Here is a 23,339-nt window from a genome sequence, read left to right on the forward strand (position 1 = left end):
GCCCTAAGCCATTTCATCTCCCGACTAGGCGAACGGGGGATGCCTCTCTACAAACTTCTCAAGAAGACAGATGCATTCGTTTGGACAGAGGAGGCACAACAGGCTTTGGAAAGCCTCAAAACATCACTAACGTCAGCCCCAATCCTTGTCGCCCCCGAATAGGGAGAACCCCTACTCCTCTACATCACAGCAAGCAACCATGTTGTAAGCGCCGCCCTCATCGTCAAAAGGGAGGAACCAGGTCACCCCCTGAAGGTCCAACGACCGGTATACTTTATCAGTGAGGTACTCTCCAACGCCAAGGTTTGTTACCCCTAGGTTCAGAAGCTCTTATACGCCGTGCTGATGGTGACCCAGAAGCTTATGCACTACTTCACTGATCATGAAGTCATGGTCATCACCTCGTACCCGCTGGGAGACATGGTCCGCAATCGCGACGCCATGGGATGAATCTCCAAGTGGGCTCTCAAGCTCATGGGCCATGACATTAGGTATATTCCTTGCACTGCTATTAAGTCTTAGGCTCTCGCCAACTTCATCGCCGAATGGACGGAAGTCTAGCTCTTGACCCTAGACGTCACCCACGAGTACTAGACAATGTACTTTGATGGGTCAGTCATGGCACTTGGCTCGGGGGCTAGAGTGGTTCTGATCTCCCTAAAAGGAAGCAGGCTCCGCTACGCGATTCGTCTCCATTTTTAGCCTCAAACAATGCCATGGAGTACAAGGCCCTCATCAATGGACTGCGCATCACCATCGAGCTCGGCGTCACAGGGCTGTATGTCTGCGGCGACTCAGAGTTGGTCGTCAACTAAGTCATGAAGGAGTCCTCCTGCAAGAGCCCTCTCATGGAAGCATATTGCCAGGAGGTACGCAAACTCGAGAACAAGTTCCGAGGGATCGAACTGCATCATGTCCCCCAAAACGACAACAATGCCACCGATTTCCTGGCAAAATTGGCTGCTAGGCGGGTTTCATCTCCAAATGGGGTCTTCATCAATGATCTCCACGAGCCATCTGCCCGCGTTCTGGAAGATCCGACCCAGACACACTCTGACACCAATCCAGCATGTGGGGGTTCCGACCTCTCAACGTGCCCCGACCCCGACCAAGTGCTCAGGGGCTCCGACCTTGGCGCCTCTATGGCAACATCACCCACCAATGTCACCGTGATGGCGCTCAATCCGGTCGACTAGAGAGCACCATTGCTCACCTACCTCCTTGTGGAGGTTCTTCCACCAGAAAGGACTAAAGCACAACGAATCGCTCGACGCGCCAAGATGTTCGTCGCCATTGGTGACGAACTTTACAAACGGAGCCTATTGGGAGTACTCATGAAGTGCATCCCGACCGACCAAGGGAAATAGTTTCTCCTTGAAGTCTACGCTAGAATCTGTGGACACCACGCGGCCGCGAGGTCGCTGGTCGAGAAAGCCTTTCGCCAAGGTTTCTACTGGCCCAATGCACTTCGAGATGCAGAGGAGATTGTCCACAGGTGTGAAGGATGCCAGTTCTATGCTCGGCAAACTCATTTGCCAGCACAAGAGCTTTAGACTATCCCCATCACCTAGCCATTCGTGGTATGAAGCCTCGACATGGTCGGACCCCTCAAAAAGGCCATAGGTGGCTTCACTCACCTACTCGTAGCGGTGGATAAGTTCACCAAGTGGATAGAGGCAAAGCCCATTACCAATATTCGCTCAGAAGAGGCGGTCAAGTTTTTCCTCAACATCATCTATCGGTTTGGTGTTCCAAACTATATCATCACCGACCACGGAACAAACTTCACTAGGAAAAAGTTCCTCGACTTCTATGATGGATACGGCATCAGGATCGATTGGGCCTCGGTCGGACATCCGCGTACTAACGGTTAGGTCAAGCGGGTCAATGGCATGGTCCTCCAAGGACTCAAGCCCCGCATCTTCGACTGACTCAATAAGTATGCGGGGCGATGGGTTGCAGAGGTCCCAGCGATCCTCTGGAGCATAAGAACGACCCTCAATCGATCCACGGGGTTCACACCTTTCTTCCTAGCCTACGGAGCTAAAGCAGTATTGCCCTCCGACCTCGATCACAGTGCCCTAAGAGTGAAGGCCTTCGACCGAGACCGAGCTACGAAGGCTTAGCAAGACATGGTCGACCTACTCGAGGAGGCTCATGAGACGACCGTCATCTGCTCCGCTCGCTACCAGCAAACTCTCCATAGGTACCTTGAAAGAAAAATCAGGGGAAGGATCCTAGAGGTCGGTGATCTCGTACTCAGGAGGACCCAGTCCACCAAGGACAAACATAAGCTCTCTCCACCATGGGAAGGACCCTACACGGCGACCGAGGTGATCCAACTGTGCGCCTATCGGCTGAAGGACGACAACGGCAACGTTCTCACCAACACATGGAACATCGAACAGTTACGTCGTTTGTTCCCCTAAAGCTTGGTCTTACCTTTTCTTTCCATTCAATGTTTGCTCCTATAGCACCCCAGCTCGAGCACTCTCACCCTGGGTCGCTCAGGGGCTCCATGGGGGGTGCGATGCCACCCTCCTTTTTTACTATCATATAGTAATACTTTTCGCCCAAACGAAAGGGCGTCGCCCAAACAAAAGGGCATTCCGTTCCTTTAAATTCCCTACGTAACTTGCATTTTAAACTCCCACCCAATCACACCCATCCATGACCTACGGTTATGAGCAGCTGAGCATCATGGGCCATGCCCGGGTTCTTAAGGTTGCAGCCTATGGGTCAACGAGCAGGTGCGAAAAAGAAAGGACAAAAAACAAAACTATGCTAGGGTAAAAACAAGGATGGATGGGACAAGCTTCCCCTCACTAGTGATTTCATCACAAAACAAATTTGAAATATTCACGAATGTAAAACTGTTCATACGGGGGCTCCCCCATGAACTCATCTTTTACATGTACTGACTATTTCTACTCTAAACTCTATTATGACCCCCTGGCAGCATCGCCTGATGGTATGGTTGACGAGGACGAAGGCAGCTCGCTCTCGGTCGGGATGATGTTTGGCTCTGTTGGGGGTGGGATGACGCTCACCTCTGACCCGGTCTCCACTCCCTCCACAGGCTGGACAACATCTTCCTGGCGCACGTCTTCAGCCACGCTCGAACAGCGAGCCTCCATCACCCACTGCATGGTGACCTGCTCAGTGACCATCTATGCATATGGCACCAAACTCTCCCCTAGCGCATGGATTTCGTCTACGCTCCACCCGTCGATGTACCCTTTGTAGATGGCCACGAAGTCTAGATCGAGGTGATGGGTCGCCATCAAGGTCAGCACCCCCGACGTCCCATAGAACATGCCATCGGAGATGAGCACCCAAACTTCATTCGGGACCTTCGCCAGCTAGACAACGAGCGTACTGGTGCTCGGTCCCAACCTGAACACCTCGGACACGACCACCTGTGCGATGTTGTGAATCTGGTCGAGCTCTCCCTCGAGAGTGCATCGCTCCTCAAGGGACTGGGCTAGCGCCTCCATGCCCTGACCGTTCGCCGCTTTGGCCATCTCTAGCTCTTGCTCTAGAGAGCCGATCTTTCCACCTAGTTCTAAAAAAAGACGACAAGTTCAGAAGCAAAGGAAAGGAAAAATCAAGGCATCAACCGAAGGCGGAATAGATACATACCAAGGCGGGCGCTTTCGAGGATGGAGAGCCCTTCCTCTTTCTAGGTCACCCTCTCAAGCAGTCTCTACCAAGTGGACCTTTGCCACGTCGAGTTCCCACTCGGCAGCAGTCGCCCGCTCAACTACACGTAGCTTCGCCGCCCGTGCTCCTATCGCCTCGGTCGCCCGGTCTTGAGAATCATGGCATGCAGACTCTAGCTGGTGCTTGAGCTCATCGACCCACCATGACACCGTTGCTTCTTGTTCCATCTGACCATGCTCCTCCCAAAGAAATTGGGATTTACGGATCGACAACATCTATAAATCCTGTGAGGCAAGAAGTGGACATGCTAAGACAACCATTGAAAGGCCAAGGAGTCAAGGACAACACCAAAAATGCAAAGGACTTACCTCTGCGATGTGTGGCAGGTCGACTGTCATGGCCTGATGGATGAGCTCAACCCTCTCCTAGGCCTCCTTGAGCCTGGCTTTGGTAAGGGCGAGATCGGACTCCATCGATAGTCCTCTCTCCCCGAGCAAGTGCTAGAGCTTCACCTCCTCCTCATCACAAAGGACAAACCGGGCCTTTCCTGGCTCATCGGGGCAAGGCCACACTAGCTTGCGGGTCACCCCTGACCCACTGGAAGATCCATCCATCGCAATATCATGCGACGACCGGATCATCACCAGCTCCCGGGACGACGGGATGGCCGGCGGCTCCACCCCGGTGTCTTCCTCGTCAGAGAAGGGGATATCCATCGCTAGGACTCCATGGCCCACCGGCGGATGCACTACCTCCAGCCTAGCCGTGACTCCTCCGTTCCCCTCCAGCTCCTCCGTAGCTATGTGCTCCTCCACCGAGCAAGGGCAGGGAGCCTAGTTTCCCTCCTCTCCTCCTCCATAGCCGATGGGAGAGGGACCACGAGAGTCACCTTCGACTCCACCTCCGTCGTCACCATGGGGATCACCGCCATCATCGCCGCCGCCACTGCCACCGTACTCGCGACTGGCCAGGAAGACGCAACCCTTGGTAAGGAAGGTCGCGCCACCGCTAGCCTGCTTCCTCCGCCGCTCATCGCATCCCGCTATAGGCTGGTTCTCCACTCTTCTTGCACGGGAGGTGGGGAGATTCCTAGTCCCACCAGCCCCTAGCTACTATCAAAAAAGCACAGGTTAGTCACACTCAAAAACTCATCTATGAGAACAAGCGGGAGTATGAATGCAAACCTAGACGATAGCGGCAGAGCCCTGAAGCCCCGAACAGCTGATGATGAGCCAACTGGATGAGGACCACTCGCGGGTCACGACCCACGCCCCCTCGTATCGACCGAGGAAAGAGCCGACCCGGTCGGTCCTCGATCAACCCATGAACGGCCACGACCGCCAGCTTGTATCAAAACCACCAGAGCAACTGGTGGGGCATCACCCCATTGGGGGTCACACACACACGTCGACCCCAATGACATAGGGGAACGATCATGCCCCCCCGATAGACCAGCGTGGTCCACCACACTTGGAGCAGGGGGGTGCAAAGCCGACGGTGCCTCCAAAGGGCGCGGTGACTGCGCCCGCTTTGCCTCTCGTTCGAGGGCAGTGTCTTCGCTCATGGAGTGCTTCCTTGACTCAGGAACATCATAGTGTGTCTCTGTATCACACCCGCCTCCGGCGGATGCAGCCATGGGCTCACGGTGCTCCACTGAGGTCACAACAGCACCCCTGTCTCCTTCGTCTTCGGAGGCACTCGCGTCACCACCCATCTCCATGGGCTCCTCCGACTCAAGCTCTGCCTCCACATCCTCTGGCTCTCACCCCCCTAGACCCACCGGCTGATCTCCATCTCCTTTTTGAACCTCCTCCAGGCTTTCTCAGCTTTCTTCTTCTTCTTGGCAAGTGCCACCTCCCTATGGGCAGCTTGACGAGATGCACCCTCCGACCCCCTCGAAAGATGCGGCCGGGATTTATAGTCCGTAAGTCCCTTCGAAACAAGCAACTCAAAATCAATCAAAACATCAAAACGAGGAGGATAAGGTCATGGGAAAAAAGCATACCAGTTTGGATAGCTTCACGCCGTGAAGAGGTTCGGGCTTCCCTTCAAGGGAGTCTTGATCCCTCAACTACAGCACTTGATCGAGTTGACTCCAGACTTCATCCTTTGGCAACTCCTTCGATGACGCGCGATCGGGATCCATTGGGCCGAGGTACTCCCACATCGGCCGCCTTCTCTCCGCCAATGGGGCAACCCGACGGTGGAAGAAGGTATAGAAGACCCGCAACCCATCAAGGCCATACTGCGTAAGCTTCTGAAGCTCCGTCTCGATAACCTCCAACTTGTTCTACCGACCGGTGGGACCCCACGACCAGCTATCCCTCTTCTCCGGCCTTTTTTCGGTGAACTTTGGGAATGGCACCTCCGCTGAGTTCCTGATGTAGAACCACTCACCGTGCCACCCCCGGTTGCAATCATAGGGGGAGTACATAGGATAGGGGGGCCGATGGCTTTGGCTTCTTCTACAAGGCCAATCCCCCAACCGGTGAGATTCTGGGCGGCTTCCCCTTGGATAGGGCTCGCCCACTAAAGATCCACCGAAAAAGGTCCACGTGTGGATCCATCCCGAGGAAGGCCTCACAGATGGTGATGAAGTCGGCGATGTGCATCACCCCAGTCAGGTTGAGGTGCTGCAACTCCAGACCCCACTTGTTGAGGAGCCCATTGAAAGGTCCTTGTTTGGTTTCGGTAATTGAGTGACAACTTAGGTGGACTAATTGTGTTTATGTGAGATACACATGTGATTAGTCCACAGGTACATGTGTATGAGCAACATACACCATGGAGGTGAAAATGGCTTGGAGATGTTGCAAAGCTCACACATGTGATGATGAAGGAGCTTATTGCACATGAGACATGACATTGAGTCATGTGATCAAGGTGGAGAAGATCTAGACAAGACTTGGCTTGATGGACCGGTTGCAAGCGTGAAGGGCAAGTCAAAGGCTTTGGAGTGATGGACCGCGTGGCGGTGAAGCTTGAACAAGACTTGGTGCCGATGGACGATGGCAACGGTGAAGAGCAAGTGAAGTCAAGATCGATGAACCAATATGATCACGTGATGATATGAAGTGGATCATATCATTGTTGATCGTGTTGGTGCATGTATTGCATCGACATTGAAGGAGATGGAATGGAATGCGCAAGGCAAAGGTATAACCTAGGGCATTTCATTTCACCGGTTATAGGTGTGTAGAGAAGTTTATGACCAGGTTTAGGATAGATGGCCGTACTATCAAGAGGGGAAAACTTGTTTGCATATCGGTCATCTAGTGTCACTCGAGTGATCTAACTTTGCATCGTCGCTAGGATCGAGCGGTGTGGCAAGTTGAGTGGCTAACATCCTTTGGGAAATGATTGTGAAAAGCTAACACACATACACATGGTGGTGTACACTTGGTGGTGTTGGCACATTTACAAAGGAGGTGGTGTTTGCAGGGTTGAGTTGGGTTTTGGGTCGGCGGGATTCGGTGCTTTTGGGAAAATGAAATGTCTATTTTCTATTGCGCCGGATGCAAATTTTTGTGGTTGGAACATTGGAGCAAGGGTGAAGAAGTTAGAAGTGAAAACGAGTTGATCGCGAAGACGCTGGCGTCGGTCAACTGACCGGACGCTGGGTCTGAAAGCACCGGATGCTGGCAGGGTGCGTCCGGTCAGGCTGACGTACGGTGACGCAGAAGCTGGAGTGTGACCGGACGCTGGGCTGCGTCCGATCAAGTGTGACCGGACGCGTCCGGTCGAGGTCGGTACCTTACTGGAAACGACCGGACGCTAGGGGTTCAGCATCCGGTCAGTTGAAGCTGCTACGTCCGGTCAGGTCAAGTGACCGTTGGAATCGGGACACGTGGCCGTCTGTGGGTGACCGGATGCTGAGGTCCAGCGTCCGGTCAACACGACCGGAGCGTCCGGTCGGCCCGATTTTTGCCCAGTGAAGGGGTAACGGCTAGTTTAGCCCTTGGGGCTATAAATAGAAGTGGCCTTCGGCCATGGCTGGTGTGGAGCACCTTGGGGGACTTTGTGTCCATGCTTGAGAGTGCTTAGGAGCCCTCCATCTCACACATACTTGATAGCGATCATCCGATTATGTGAGTGAGCGATTCTAGTGCGATTGCATCGTGAGGTTGCATCGAGTGGCACTAGGTGATCGAGTTGCAAGCCGGTGGTGCTTGTTACTCTTGGAGGTTGCCACCTCCTAGACGGCTTGGTGGTGGTCTCCGTCGAAGCGCACAAGAAGCTTGTGCGGCGCTCTGGAGAAGTGCTTGTGAGGGGCATTGTGCTCGCCCCGCAGGAGCCGCGAAGAGCAACTCTAGTAAAGCGTGTCATTGAGCTACCCTCACTTCCGGGGTAGGTTCTTGCGGCGCCCGACGTGCGGGCTTAGTGGGTGATGCTAATTAGCCGCTGAACCACCAAGTGAGCGGTCGACACAATGGAGACTAGTGTGTTGGCAAACACGTGAACCTCGGGAGAAAAATCATTGTGTCAACCTTGTTCTTCCTGTTGGTTTGCATCCCCATTACACAAGCTTGCAATTACTTTTATACATATTGAGCTTGTGTAGTTGCTCTTGTAATTAGATAGCTTGTGTAGCTTGCTAATTACCTTCTTGCTTGTGTAGCATAGAAGTAGCTCCCTTGCGTGGCTAATTTGGTTTTAGTAACCTTGTTAGTCACATTGCTTAGTTTGTGTAGCTAAGTATTTGCGCTCTCTAATTAGGCATTGGTTGCCTTGTTATTAAGCATTGCTAGTTAGCTTAGTTAGCTTTGTGCTTTTGCTTACTAGCACGTGTAGGAGCTCCCTTGTTGCTTAAAGTACTAGTGGCATAGGTTTGTGTAACCTTGCTCCTAGAATTGTTTAGGAGAGCTCTAGCTAGCCCGGCACCTTAGTTGCATAATTAGTATCTTTGGAAGGTGCTAGAGAACATAAATAGAGGGGTGTAGTCTTGGCTAGACCGATAGTTATAATTCCGCACTTGTTTCGGTTATCCGACGCGATTAATTTTAGAAAAGACTATTCACCCCCCCTCTAGTCCGCCATCTCGACTCTTCACCCACGCAGGAACCAGTGCACGGGATACCCGAGCCCGCGCTCATGGAGGGTGAGAAAGGATATGACCTCATCGGCCTAGGGGTGCGGAACTACCTCCCTCGGCGTAGGAGCTCTCCAATGCGCCACCTCCTTCGACGGGAGCATCCCCCTCTCAGCGAAGGCGACCAACACCTCTTCATCTACGTTGGAAGGCCTCTAGTTCGACATCGCATCTCGGATTTATGGACGAATCTGTGAGTTTTTCTCTCCCTCGCTTTACCCTCCTCTCTCCTAGAAACCGCCGCGGTGCACGAACGGGCTTGGCGAACAGGAGGAAGGAGAAGAGGCAGCAGTTGGAGAAAGGCGAAAGAATGGAAGGAAAACCCTCTCCCTTCGCCCTATTTAAGGCGGAGAGGCGTGCGATGGGACGCGCCCTGGCTGATGGGACGCACCCTACCCAACGAAATGTTGCCTGGTTAACGGGACATGGCTGGGGCATGGCCCACCACTACCGTAACCCGGGCGCAGGAAACAAGGCGTAATAGCCCGCAAACGACCCTCCGCCTTCCCAGGCAGGGTTTGGAAGGGCCTACCAATGGAATCTCCATCGAGGAGAGGCCAACGGGTCACCCGAGTCGATCGGACGGCTCGGGCGGCAGCCGGGTGACAGGTAAGGAGCAGCGGGATGCCCCATGCGGGTTATGCCAGCCCTGTCACGAACGACGGACACGGATCCGTTTCGGACATATCCGATAAGAGCTCCCTAGACCCATCACTTGAGCCATCGAGGTAACTTTACCACGAATGATACTCTCAATGGTGTATGTATCCTCACCAAAGGCTATTATGCTCAGTCTCAACATTCTATTGTAAAGCATATGTAGGGTTTATAGGCACATGATGATTGTAAGGCATACTTGCATTATATATATTGCTAAGGCAAACATTTGAATCCATCAAGAAACAAGTCATACACTTTGTTTCTCTTTTTCCTCGTTTCTTTTTTCTTCTTTTTCTTTCTTTTTCTTTTCTCTCGTACTTTTTCTTTTTTTCTTTTTGCATAACCCATGTCTCTTTTTACAAGATGGCTAGAGAGGGATGAATCAAATTTTGTAGCATGGACTATATTTATTTGGTTGCAAGAGAAATGATAGACATGCTTTTTGCTTACTTTCAGTGTAAAAGCAACATATTCATGTGGAGTGCACGTCTCATCTTTTATTAGCCAACTGAGTTTAACTAAATATATAAAAAACAACTAAATTAAAAATATTAAATAGGTATCGTGATATTAATCGTATAATATATTTTCATAGTAAATTTACTTGATATACGATTTTCTATGAATCTAATTAAATTTGATATTGTTTGACCGTGAACTTTTCCTTAAGCGGCCGTTCCGTCCCCGGCTCGGATTGTCTGACTTACCTAAGGTAAGTCTGTCTGATGCCATTCATTCGCTATACAACGGTTGTCTTTTTTTAGAATCCAACGGATGATTTTTTTAGCACTATCCAACGGTTGATAAAAAGAGCATCTTTCCCACCTCCCAAATCACATCCCAATTGCGTTTCGTGGCCCAAGTAAGGCCCAGCTCAGGTTTAGATGACCTACGCGTAACTTTGCTCCTATGGCCGCTGGAAAAAAAAAGGCGCGATACGGACGGCGCATGGAATTTGGGCGGGACTGGGCACCGCCGCGACGCCGGGGTCGAGTGTCCGCGCCGTCGCTGCCCCAGCTGCGACCGCGTCCGCGGGATGCTGCTGAGCTTCGCCCGCATCCGCGCGGTCTGCTGCCTCAGCTTCTCCCGCATCCGCGCCGCCGCCTTCCGAGCTCCGCCGGGCGACTGCTGCCCAACTCTTCTTGCGTCTGCGCCACCGCCACCCCAGCTCCGCCCACATCTCAGCCGCCGCCTACCTAGCTTAGCATTGGACGAGGAACGGAGGGCATCGGCCATGGGGTAAGTCAGACAATCTGAGCCGTCCCCTCCCCAGTCTCGCAGCAAGTCAAGTCAACGGTTCGCACGGGCATTATTGGTGCGGATGCGCTTCTCCCATCCTCCCCCCAAACCTACAGCCATTCGTCTCCCACACCCACTCATCTCCAGGTTGTGTCCGATCACCAGGGAGAGGAGCTCTCCCGCTTATTGTCTCAGAAACAGACATCATTGCTTCAGGTATTCTCCAGCCTGGTGCTGATGCAGAATCTATGTTCTTTGGGGCATGATTTTTCCCTCTCTTTTTACCCAATTGACATTTCATCTGGATTTCTGTCATTAAATTGCTGCTTTACAAACGACTGAGGAACTATCTGTTTAGATTCGCTACCTTTGTATTGTGTAGGCTTAGCATATTTATGTTCTTCCCAAGTCCAAACAATCACGATTATCTGTAATTTTCTCCACAAATTCTTAAATTGTTATGAACCCTAAATTTCATGGATTTCACTTATTTATCAATATCTACTTCTGTATGTCAATGGCTTGCAATGTATCCATAGGCTTAATGGAAGGGGCATAGTTATTGGACTTTCCCTACTTCTATCAATCAAAGAGAGTTGTAGGTCGACCATAGGCTTGCAATGTTTATTTATAATGTTATGTTTTGTGCAGCCCCGCATGATTTATCGTCTCATATGAAGGTTATTTTTGTTTAGTTGGGGAATGAAGGGAGATTCCAGCAGACAAAGTAGCTTAAACGACAACTCACAAATATCAAGTGCATTTCCAAGGGAGCCAAAGCTAGAATTCCTAAAGAACATCACAAAAGACTTCTCAAGTGAACGAGAGGTTGGACATGGTGCATTTGGAGTGGTTTATAAGGTATAATTTCTGTCTCATATTTTAATTCTTTTGAAGTTAACTATAACTAGTAAAAAAATTGAAACCATATACTAACATGGAACCAAAACAGGGCATACTTCAGAGTGGACAACTGGTTGCTGTGAAGAAGCTTGTGCGAACATCCGGAGTTCATGATAGACGGTTTCAGAATGAGGCAGGCAATCTCCAGATTCTGGAGCACAGAAATATAGTCAGGTTACTTGGTTCTTGTTACCAAGTAGAAAAGAAATTGGTGGAGAGAAATGGCAGACATTTTCTCTCAGATGTTCCAGAAAAATTTCTCTGCTATGAATATTTGTCTAATGGAAGCCTTGACAAATACACTTATGGTATGGTAATCCCTGGTTGCATAATTGTTTCCTTATTTTTGTTTTTTGACTGTCTAAATACAGAATCCTAATGGTCTTGGTCTACGATAGAAAGTTAACATGATGATGGCTATTTTATATATACCTAGGAATGATACAGGGCACATAAAACATTTTGCCATTTTCTGTAACACAGAAGATGCAAAGATATCATTGAGAAGCTCTTTTCTACGAAGTATTTCAATTCCTTCCTACTTTTGTTATTCTTCAGATGAATCTTCTGGACTTGATTGGCCCATGCGCTTCAAAATAATCTTGGGGATATGCAATGGGTTGCATTTTCTGCATGAGGAGCGAAGTGAAGCCATAGTTCACTTGAACCTCAAACCTAGCAACATAATGTTGGGCGATGACATGGTGCCAAAAATTGCAGATTTTGGACTTTCAAGGTTGTTTGGTGAAGAACAAACCAGAATTCTCACCCAAAATGTTGTGGGATGGATGTAAGAACTTACTAGTTTCTGTATCTTTCCATTCTTCAAAGTTGCAGTAGTATTTTTTGTGTGATAGAATATAATTTGATGCTAATGTGACCCAGAGGATACATTGCCCCGGAATACCATTACAGAGGAGAAATATCAGTGAAGTCAGACATATTCAGTTTGGGTGTTCTTATTCTCGAAATAGTGACAGGACTGAAGAGGGACCTCAATATTCAAGACATTTCTTCTAAGTTACTAATTGATAATGTAAGTAATGCTGTAATAGTATGAACAATTTAGTCTCTGTTGGTGATGTTTTTCTGCTTTACTTTACAATTTCATTATCTAATTTTTCTAATTCGCACAGGTATCTAAAAATTGGACAAAAATGTCGCATATAGAATCAAAGTATCCATCACTGGAAGAACAACACATGCTACAAGTAAAAAGCTGCGTTGAACTTGGTTTAAACTGCGTGGAGACGGATCCAAAGAAAAGGCCTACTGTAGGATCAATAATTGGTAAACTCGAAGGTAAATGAACTGGTTCATAACCATTCATTCATTTCAGGATTTAAAGATTTAATCTAGAGGCTTTGTCGAAACATAGTGATAATTCCGCTGCTGTCGTAATCTCTACCTCTAGAGTAAAATATGCATTCTCTTGTTTAAAATGGAATATGTTCAAGCAGAAATCAGTCATGAAGCTCGCATACACAAATTCATGGAGAAGAAGCTGCAACTGATAACTGAATTCCCAAGGGAACCAAAGCTACACTTTGTAGAGGAAATCACAGGGAACTTTGCCAATGAACGTGAAATTGGTAAAGGTTCTTTTGGGGTAGTTTATAAGGTATATTTTATTTTCCATCACCATCAATTTGAGAAAAAAATATGGGAGAAGCTATCTGAATATTCTTCTGTACTAATGATATTAATTAATCAGGGAATGCTTCAAAATAGAGAAGTTGTTGCAGTAAAAAGGCTTTTGGTAGTTCCAGAAATCAATCTGGATAAGCAATTTACAAATGAAGTATTTAGTCTGATTGATCTCAATCATAGAAATATAGTGAAGCTAATCGGGTATTGTTTGAAATACATAAGAAACTAGTGGAATCCCATGGAAGATATGTTTTTGCAGACACACAAGAAAGGATACTCTGCTATGAGTATTTGCCTAGGGGAAGCCTTGACAAGTATCTTTACGGTATTCTACTTTATCTCATTCTCTCTCTGATTTTAGTGGAATATTGGCTTCTGTTGTATCAAACACGAATTAACAGTCATAGGCAGCTTTATTTAACAAGTTGTTCAGACACCAGGGAAAAAATATCCTTCTGCTCCGTACATTTAGATGACAACAAGCAGGCGCGTGTGTAGCGCAGTGGCAAAGCTCCAGTGGCCGGAGCTAGCTGGCCGGGGTTCGAACCCCGGTTCTGCACCGCTTGCTTCGTGCAAGCAAATTATTTGCCTGAACCTTGATTGCTTCTGCTGGGTTTCAACTCTAGCCTACCCCAACTTGTTTAGGACTTAAAGGCTTTGTTGTTGTTGTTGTTGTGTGTGCCCACTAGATATTTACTGAACCCATCACAAAATATAGTGCAATTTAGTATGAGACTATAAAGGTATTTGTCCACGTTACATATTAGATTTCCTTAAATATGTCCATATATCTTGGGGATGGATCCAAACTTATAGTAGTAACTTTGCATTCAAAGTGTTTTAGTTTGCTAGTAATAATGCAAAATTATGAGTGCTACACAAATATACAACTTTCTCTAGGTGTTGACTTACTGATTTGTCTATTTCTACAGGTGCATCTCATGAGCTTAACTGGAGCGTCAGCTTCAAAATAATACAGGGGATTTGTCAGGGTTTACAGTTCTTACATGAATTGCAAAGACCCATAATTCACATGGATCTCAAACCTGGAAATATATTGTTGAATGATAATTTAATGCCCAAAATTGCTGATTTTGGTTTGTCAAGGCTCTTTGGTGAAGAGCAAACACGTACACTCACTTCAAATGTTGTGGGATCAAGGTAAGCTTGACGAAAATTTGTGAATAATTCTCTGTTTGTTCATGATCAACCGGATTATACTGCATGTACTGCTTCCAATGACTTTCATGCAATGCAGAGGATACATGGCTCCAGAGTATTACTCCAGAGGTGAAGTCTCAGCCAAATCAGATATATATAGTCTGGGTATCCTTATAATCGAGATAGTAACAGGGTTAAAAGTCGATTCTAACACTGAAGACTTGTCATCTAAGAACCTTATCGACAATGTAAACATATTTTGATTTTTTTTATCCTTAACCTTAAGAATGTTGTTCGGACAAATAGAGGTAGTGAACAGTACTTTGAATGGTGTAACTGATGCTCTTTAATGAAACTTTGCAATTACAGGTACAAAAAACTTGGACAAAAATGCCGCAGATAGCTTCTAAGTACCCAACGGTGGAAGCGAGCAGCCTCCAACAAGTTAAAAGGTGCATTGATGTTGGGCTAAATTGTGTCAGCGAAAATCCAAAAGAAAGGCCTTCCATAGGGAAAATTATGGAGCAACTTAATGGAAATGGCTTTCCATCCAGCAGCTAGATCTTGATACTTGAACTGAAAAAAATTCCTAGGAAGCAACAGTGAAGGGGACCAGATAGAAAAGACTTCATGTCTACACTCCCTCTCTCAGTTGAGGCCTATGATCAGTTTCAGCAACTCATTTTCATTCTGGATGACACTCACCTTCTTCAAGGCAAGGATCAATGGTCTTACATCTGGGGTTCGACTGAGTTTGCATCAAACAAAGCTTATCTACATCTGATGGGCACCAGGCAAATATCACCGGTTTATACATGGCTTTGAAATTCCTATTGCCAGCCAAAGCGGAAAGTTTTCTGTTGGCTAGTTTTAAAAGATAGACTTAGTACCCAAACTTCTGAAAAGGAAAACTATGGTGTTGGAAAATTACAACTGTGTGCTTTGTCATTTGGACACTGAAGAGTCTTTGCATCACTTGTTCCTGCATTGCCCTTTTGCTATGTCGTGCTGGAATGTGTTGGGTATGGCACATTTAATACAAGGGGACATTCTGGACACGATCTCCTTGTTCAAGACTCAAATTCAGAGGCCAATATTTATGGAGATAATAGTAGCAATGTTATGGGCAATTTGGTCTACTAGAAATGATGTCATTTTCTTTTTTTTTTTGGGAACGAAATGATGTCATTTTCAGAAATCTCCAGCAATCACTACTACACAAAAGATTATGTGCAGCGTTGCATTTTTGCACTCCGTGGTGGTCACCTATTTTCGCCCGCTGCGGTAAATGCCACGATTTACCGCGGCGGGCATTTTTTATTTACCGTGGCGGGTATTTTTGCCCATCACGGTAAATCGATTTACCGTAGCGGGGGCCTTAAGATGCCCGCCACGGTAAATGGCCGAGGCCCAACAGGCCCAGGGCGAGGCCCAATAATTGGTCTCCATATAAAATGAGCACTTTAGGAGTTTAGGGTTTCAGTTCACTCACTCCTCTCCACCGATAGCGCCGTAGTCACTCCTCTCCTGTCGCGAGCCTCTCTCCTCCCGTCACCATCTCCTTCCACTGCATATCCACCAGCATGGCGCTCTCCCTTCCTCTCTTCTCTCCCACCGATCCCTCCCTCTCCCTCCTCTCTCTCTTCCGAGCGGGGCGTTGAGCGCGGTGGCTCGTGGGACGGCAACGACGAGCCCGTCCTGAGGCGGATCTAGCCGGTGGCGGTGCGCGGTGACCGGATCCGGCCGGTGACGGCGTCCCGAGGCGGATCCGGTCGGTGGCGGCGCGCGGTGGCCGGATCCGGCGGGCGAGGACGGTTCGGCGCTGCGGCCTCCCTCCACCACGGCGGGATCTCCACCACGGCCACGACGCCGGGATCCACCACGGCCACGACGCTGGGACCTCCACCACCGCGGGCGAGGACGCGTCGGCGCGGCGGCCTCCCTCCACCACGGCGCGGCGGGATCCGCAAGGAGGCACGGGTATCCACGAGGAGGCGTCGGCGTGGTCCCCTGCGAGCGACTGGCGAGGTGGTGGCGGCCCTGCAGTGGCGTCGGCGTGTCCAGCCGGCTTCTCCAGAGACGCTGGGGCCCGGCCGGCTGCTCCTCTTCTCCCTCCCCGAGCGGCATGGATCTGCAGCCGTGGGAAGCCCGGATCCGTCGCCGGTGGGCTCGCCAGTGGGCTCGAGAACGGGCTCGCCGGCGGGCTCCTGGTTTTTTTTGTTTTTTTTAAAATGATTAACCGCAGCGGGCATCCTAACGTGCCCGCCGTGGCAAAAGTATATTTACCGCGGCGGGCACGTTACACCGCCCGCCGTGGTTAAGCCACGATTTACCGTGGCCTCTAGGCCACGGCGGACAGCTTTGCCCGCCGCGGAAAACCAAAAACGTCCGCCTCCAGTAAAGTTTGTGTAGTAGTGAATCAGTGATCTCTTGCAAAGTCACCTTTAGACAAGAATTAGCTTGAGTTAAGCTTAGAGCTAAGGAGGAGTACAAACAACTGATAGACCTATGGCTAGACAGCTTTGTGTAATTGAGATAGTAACAGGGTTAAAAGTCTGGGTATCCTTATAATTCAGATAGTAATAACAGGGTTAAAAGTTGATTCTAACACCGAAGCTTTATGGTCTAAGAACCTTATCGACAGTGTAAGTCCAACATATTTTGAATTTTTATCCTAAGAATGTTGCTCTGACAAATAGAGGTACTGAACCATACTTTGAATAGTGTAATTTATGCTCTTTAATGAAACTTTGCAATTACAGGTACAAAAAACCTGGACAAAAACACCACAGATAGCTTCGAAGTACCCAACGTTGGAAGCAAGCAGCCTCCAACAAGTTAAAAGTTGCATTGATGTCGGTCTAAATTTTGTCAGCGAAAATCCAAAAGAAAGGCCTTCCATTGGGCAAATTATCAAGCAGCTTTCCATCTAGCAGCTAGATGCCTAGATCTTGATGCTTGAACTGAAACAAATTCTTAGGAAGCAATAGTGGAGGGGAGCAAATAGAAAAGGCTCTGCAAGTCTCAAATATTACAGGCATCCAATGCTTTACAAATTATTACACGTAGCAACTAATCCTCTCTTGTGCGCTTTCTTTTGAAGAGTCCGCGTGGAGATAGGAAATGAACAGCTTTTGCTGCTACCGCTCAGCGGTTGGAACTTGGAAGCGAAGAGTAAAAAATGCTGAACGTGTAAATAGAAGGAGCAGATGTCATCCCGGATTTGTTCTTGGTACCAAAATAGCGGTCGACACTCGACAGGGTAAATCAGTGTAAATTTCTTGTGACATAGTACAGGCTGAGAGACGACTTCCGTTCTGGCTAGATGTGTACCTGTTGGAAGATCAGTTGTATGCATTTAGTCATCAATCAACCGCAAAATATGTAGTACTATTAGTATATAAATGGACCTGTTTAGAAAGAGAGTCGACCAATCAATTAAAGAACCGTTAGCTCCATTGGCTACTAAGCTAATACTTTAATATAAATAGATAATAGTCCGCTCTCATCCAACACACAACAACCGGACGCGGTTATGACAACTGACAACATGCATGGGTTTTGGTTTTGGAATTACTCGGCAATTTCTGCAACATTACAAGAGTGGTTCTTTGTCACAGTCTCATAGTAGATGGCACCGCGTAAGGCCATTGACGACGACTGCAGCTTGGGTTCGAGTCAATTCAACGTCTCATGGCGGAGCCTCTCAGACACGACGTACACGATGGATGCTTTGGTCCGGAGCTTGTCATTGCCTACTTTATCTGATTCTTACTGTCCCAAACATCGACGAGGCAGCAGATCCGCGCTCTCCCCCTCCAGTGTCCATCCCCTCCCTCCTTCACCCACCAATCTCTGGAGCTTTACCACTACGGGCTCCGGCGGCTCGGCCTACAGGAGACCAGCAAGTGCGACGCCCCCCCTCTCAGCTGACCGCAGCTTCATCCAAGGTGAGCACACCCCGTTCATCTTATCTCCTCCAAATTGGTGTGAGTTGCTTGATTTGTTTGGGTAGAAACTTTCTGCCAATTTCAGTTTTTGCCTTCGGGTTAAATACATCAGATTGCGAAGCTTAGTAAGTTTTCTTTTTTTCTTTCTTTCTTGTATGTACAACTTGCTATATGTTTGACATGGGTTGGGCTCGGACATACAGTAAGCTAGCAAGGTACACAGAAATCAACTAATTACATGTTTTGTTTTACTTTGTTAGTGAGATAGCTAATGTATGTGGCAATGGACATTTTAAGGTACGGTGCTCCATTATGTTTTGGAATCCCTGCTTCCGCTCCAACTATTAACTTTTTTTTTTGATAACTTGCCTCATGTGAATTAATATTGAGCCTTGGTGCTTCTAAAAAGAATTAATGTGGAGCCTCTTTTGGGTCCTCCATTATGTAATAGTAAGATTACTATTAACTCAGTGGATGGAAACATATTATTTACATCCAGGTACAAGAAATATATCTTTTGATATGATAGATAGCTTGTGAAAGAATATCTTACATGCTAATCCATGCTCTGATAATTGTGTGGAGTCCAAAATGTAACAAAACATTAAAATTTAGTTCTAAATTTTGAATTGGTATATGCATTTTTATATACATGCATGTTTTTAATGGAGACTTCAGTCAGTTTAGATGCCAAATCCTAGTTGGACTAGGTAGAAGGTATTCGATACTCTGTACATTATCTTCTGTGCTATGCATACAAAATTGTGTTTTGTACATATACTTCTACTTTGGATTTTTGAAATTTTTAACTTCGTTGCATATACCATGAAATAAATGGCTCAGCATTTTGCATGCATGTTGAGGATTGCCTTATATTGAATTTAGAGAGTGATGTGGCCTCTACATTAGTGGAGAGCGAGAATGGTGGATTTGGAGAATAGAAAAGATGGAGTGGATTAGAGTTTATTGGAGCCTGATTTTTTGGTTTATTTTATAAATTTTGTAATAGTGAACCATGTAGAGAGCCTCTTGGAGATGCTTTTAGGAAAGAATTACATCTGTGCTCTTTAAAAGAAAGGAATAGCATCTGCACTAAAATTTATTTTTTACCCTATGCATTAATTGGAACGTGACAAAACATATTGTACATTGTTCAAAACAAGCCATTAGTAATCAATGGGGGCTGTTATCTATTATTGAATCTATAATCTATTAAGAACGGTTGATATTGTGTGCTTTTTGTTAACATGTGCGGACAGGTCTGAAACATCTAAGCAAAATAGATTGCGTACATTATCTTGAACTAATCAAGCTCCATGCTTTGATTGTGCAGAACTGAACTAATGGCAGAAGCACTGCTAACTGCTCTCTCGAAAATTGGTACCGTTTTAGGAGATGAAGTCATCAAATTCGTCATCGCTGAAGCATCTAAAAAGGCAACTAATCTGAGGGAGCTACCAGAAAATATAAGGCACATTGAGAGAGAATTGAATATGATGAGAAATGTAATACAAGATTTGGATACCACAAATCTCAGCATCAATGTGGTCAAGGGATGGATTGGGGAGCTGAGAAAGGTGGCCTTCCATGTGGAAGATGTAATGGATAAATACTCATATCACGCTTTTAAGCTGCAGGAAGAAGGATCGCTGATGTGGTTCATCAAAGGAGCACAAAATGCCAAAATTTTCAGTGATATTGCTGATGAGGTGGTTCGTATAAAGGGTGAGATTGAGCAAGTAAAACAACTGCAGAAGGACTATTTCCCTGCTCTCCAAGTTCCAGCAAGCCCTGTAATTGTTCGACATGGATCCCAAACCTTCTTGCCAGAGCTTATTCAAGATGAAGATCTCGTGGGGATTGCATTGAATCAGGCAAAGTTGATTGGATGGCTTCATAGCAATGAGCCAAACAACAAAGTGATAACGGTGTCAGGTATGGGTGGATTGGGAAAGACCACTCTGGTCATGAATGTTTATGAGCGTATGAAGAGCGAGTTCCCTGTCAATGCCCGGATCACTGTGTCACAGACCTACACAATAGTTGGTTTGCTGAGAGAACTACTCAGAGAGATTGGGAAGGACACATATAAGCCATCAGATAGCATCGAAAGTATGGATGCCTACAAGCTGAGAGAAGAAATTAAGAATGTCCTAGGTACCAGAAAATGTTTGTTTGTCTTGGATGATGTTTGGAACATGGAAGTGTACCATCAAATGATGGAAGACATTTTCAATACTCTTCGAGCAAGCTGTGTCATCATCACAACACGGAGAGAAGACGTTGCATCTCTTGCATCTTCAGGATGCCATCTTCAGCTCCAGCCTTTGGGACGTTCCCATGCACTCGACCTCTTCTGTAGAAGAGCCTTTAAAAACACGGCTGAGTGTCCCCAAGAGCTTGAGGATGTGGCTGCTTCCATAGTAGAAAGGTGTCAGGGCTTGCCATTGGCACTTATATCTATGGGCAGCCTCATGTCCTCCAAGAAACCAACTAAACATGCCTGGAATCAAATGTACAATCAGTTCCGGGTTGAGCTAGCTAAACCAGACAATGTGCAGGCAATTTTGAAGCTTAGCTACAATGATTTACCAGGGAACCTCAGAAATTGTTTCCTGTACTGCAGCCTATTTCCAGAAGATTGCATCATGTCGAGAGAGAGCCTTGTCAGGCAGTGGGTTGCTGAAGGATTTGCAGTGACCAACGAAAACAACACACTGGAGGATGTGGCTGAACTAATTCTGGTGGAGCTCATTACTAGGAATTTGCTGCAAGTTGAAGAGTATGATGAGCTTGGTAGGGTGAACACATGTAAGATGCATGACATTGTGCGTGACCTGGCTCTTTCAATAGCTAGAGATGAAAAGTTTGGTTCTGCAAGCGATCAGGCTGCAGTGATAAATATGGACTGGGAAGTGCGCCGACTATCATTGTGTGGATGGAATGGAAGTGATGCACCAAGAGTGAAATTTCCACACCTTCGCACTGTATTTTCACTTGATGGTGTTACATCCGCTCACATGCTAGCCTCAATCTTTTCTGAGTCAAGCTACCTTACTGTTCTTGAGCTACAAGATTCTGAGATAACCGAAGTGCCACAATCTATAGGGAATCTGTTTAATCTACGTTACATTGGCTTGCGGCGCACAGGAGTCAAGTCGCTCCCGGAGTGTATTGAGAAGCTATCCAACCTACAGACACTGGACATCAAGCAAACAAAAATAGAGAAGCTACCAAGAGGCATAGTCAAGGTCAAGAAGCTGCGGCATCTGTTAGCTGACAGAGTGGTGGATGAGAAGCAGAAAGATTTCCGGTACACAGGGGTACAGCCACCCAAGGACCTCTCTAACTTGGTGGAACTTCAGACTCTGGAGACTGTTGAAGCAACAAATGACTTAGCAGGCCAACTGGACAACCTCAGAAAACTAAAAAGCGTGTGGGTTTGCAAAGTTACTGCCATCCATTCTGCAGATCTTTTTCCTGCAGTATCTAAGCTGCCACTTCTTGCCTGTTTGCTTCTTAATGCAAGTGATGAGGACCAGACACTGCACTTGGAAACTCTCAACCCACAGTCCAAGCAGTTCCACAAGTTGATCGTCAGGGGCTGCTGGGCTGCCGGAACACTGCAGTGCCCAATATTTCAAGGCCATGGGAAAAACCTCAAGTATCTAGCTCTAAGCTGGTCTGGTCTTCAGGAAGACCCGCTACTGCTTATTGCTCCACATGTACCAAACCTCACCTATCTGAGTCTTAACAGGGTGAGCAGCACAGAGACAATGGTTATTTCTGAAGGGTCCTTTCCACAGCTAAAGACACTAATACTGAAGAACATGCTCAATGTCAAGCAGTTGACAGTTGGGAAGGATGCTCTTCCAAATATTGAAGGTTTATATATTGTGGCGCTGCCGAAACTGAATAAGGTTCCTCAAGGATTTGAATCCCTTGTGTCTTTAAGGAAGCTGTGGTTACTGTCTCTGCATAAGGATTTCAAAATCCTGTGGGAGCTAAGTAGAATGCGCCAGAAGATGCCAGAAGTGGTGGAGGTTCGCGTCGAGTGATCGCCTGCTTCTTCATACCGCAATACTTCTGATTATTTATGCATATAGTCCTTTGTGTTTGATTCTTCCAGTAGATCTGCAATTCTGAATGCTTTTGTGCTTGTGTTTTTACTTTCAATAAGTCCGGAAGAAACAGATCTCCTCACCAAGAATGTGCCTGATAGTTGTGTTTATGCCATGTTATTGTGATTTCTTTGTAGTTTGATTTTCCTTTTTTATGTACGAACCTTGTCATTGAACTGGATTTGACAATAACGTTTTTTCTGTCACCATCTTGCTGCCATGTTCAGTTCTGAAGTAACATGGTCTCATGATCTTTATTTCCCATATGACATTTGACTATCTTAGGCAAGCCAGATTTCTTCATAGTGAACGGGTGACGATTCAAGAACAGACCTATCATTGGGGTTCTCATAATAAGGCTTGTTTCTCCGAGGCCACTGGGCTGTAGTGCCCAAGATTTCATGGCCTTGGGAAACATCTCAAATACGTGCTTGGTATCGCCCGGACGTCCGGACGCCTGTGCGCAGTCCTTTTCTCACATAGTTTCGTGTGCCCACATGAGGCCCACGCTGCCCCAAACCTCATCAGCATCGGTAAGAGAGGGAGAAGGCAGCGGAGGAGGAGACACCGAGACGAGGCAGCAGAAGACGAGGAGGGAGATGTAACACCCAATCTACTTTTAAAACATTCACATGCAACACTTGCAACATACGTTTGAAGCCAGATAAAATACTTGAAACATGCATCTGAAACACTTGCAAAAACACATGAAAAACAATTGAAACCATTGCAAAAACATAAGCAACATCCAGATAAAACACTTATAAAACATATTTCAAAAACATATGCAACATCCAGACAAACACACTTGCAACATACGCCAAAAAAACAGACGAAACATTTAGAATAAAAGCTTGCAACATATGGGCACAACCATTGCAACATATGTAATATCTCGATCTA

The 23,339-nt window shown here is 47.1% G+C and overlaps 1 protein-coding gene, 1 long non-coding RNA gene and 1 pseudogene across 3 annotated transcripts; all 3 read left to right on the forward strand.

The window, feature by feature from the left end:
• The first annotated feature begins 10,747 nt into the window (after positions 1-10,747).
• LOC136488740 (cysteine-rich receptor-like protein kinase 44) lies at positions 10,748-14,369 on the forward strand (annotated as a pseudogene).
• Positions 14,370-14,480: 111 nt separating this feature from the next.
• On the forward strand, positions 14,481-15,340 carry LOC136486653 (uncharacterized). Its single transcript, XR_010766906.1, has 2 exons — positions 14,481-14,613; positions 14,735-15,340. It is a non-coding gene; the product is annotated as an uncharacterized lncRNA (long non-coding RNA).
• A 2,659-nt stretch (positions 15,341-17,999) lies between these two features.
• On the forward strand, positions 18,000-22,642 carry LOC136484774 (disease resistance protein RPM1-like). 2 transcript variants are annotated; one of them, XM_066481731.1, is made up of 2 exons: positions 18,000-18,315; positions 19,649-22,642. In XM_066481731.1, exon 2 carries the CDS (start codon positions 19,659-19,661, stop codon positions 22,371-22,373), a length of 2,715 nt encoding a protein of 904 aa, XP_066337828.1. In that variant the 5' UTR covers positions 18,000-18,315; positions 19,649-19,658; the 3' UTR covers positions 22,374-22,642. The 2 variants fall into 2 exon arrangements, with proteins under 2 accessions (XP_066337828.1, XP_066337827.1); XM_066481730.1 differs by lacking the exon at positions 18,000-18,315 and adding an exon at positions 18,464-18,530.
• Positions 22,643-23,339: the final 697 nt, after the last annotated feature.

This window comes from Miscanthus floridulus, chromosome 10, assembly GCF_019320115.1.
Source record: "Miscanthus floridulus cultivar M001 chromosome 10, ASM1932011v1, whole genome shotgun sequence".
Lineage (NCBI taxonomy): Eukaryota > Viridiplantae > Streptophyta > Magnoliopsida > Poales > Poaceae > Miscanthus > Miscanthus floridulus.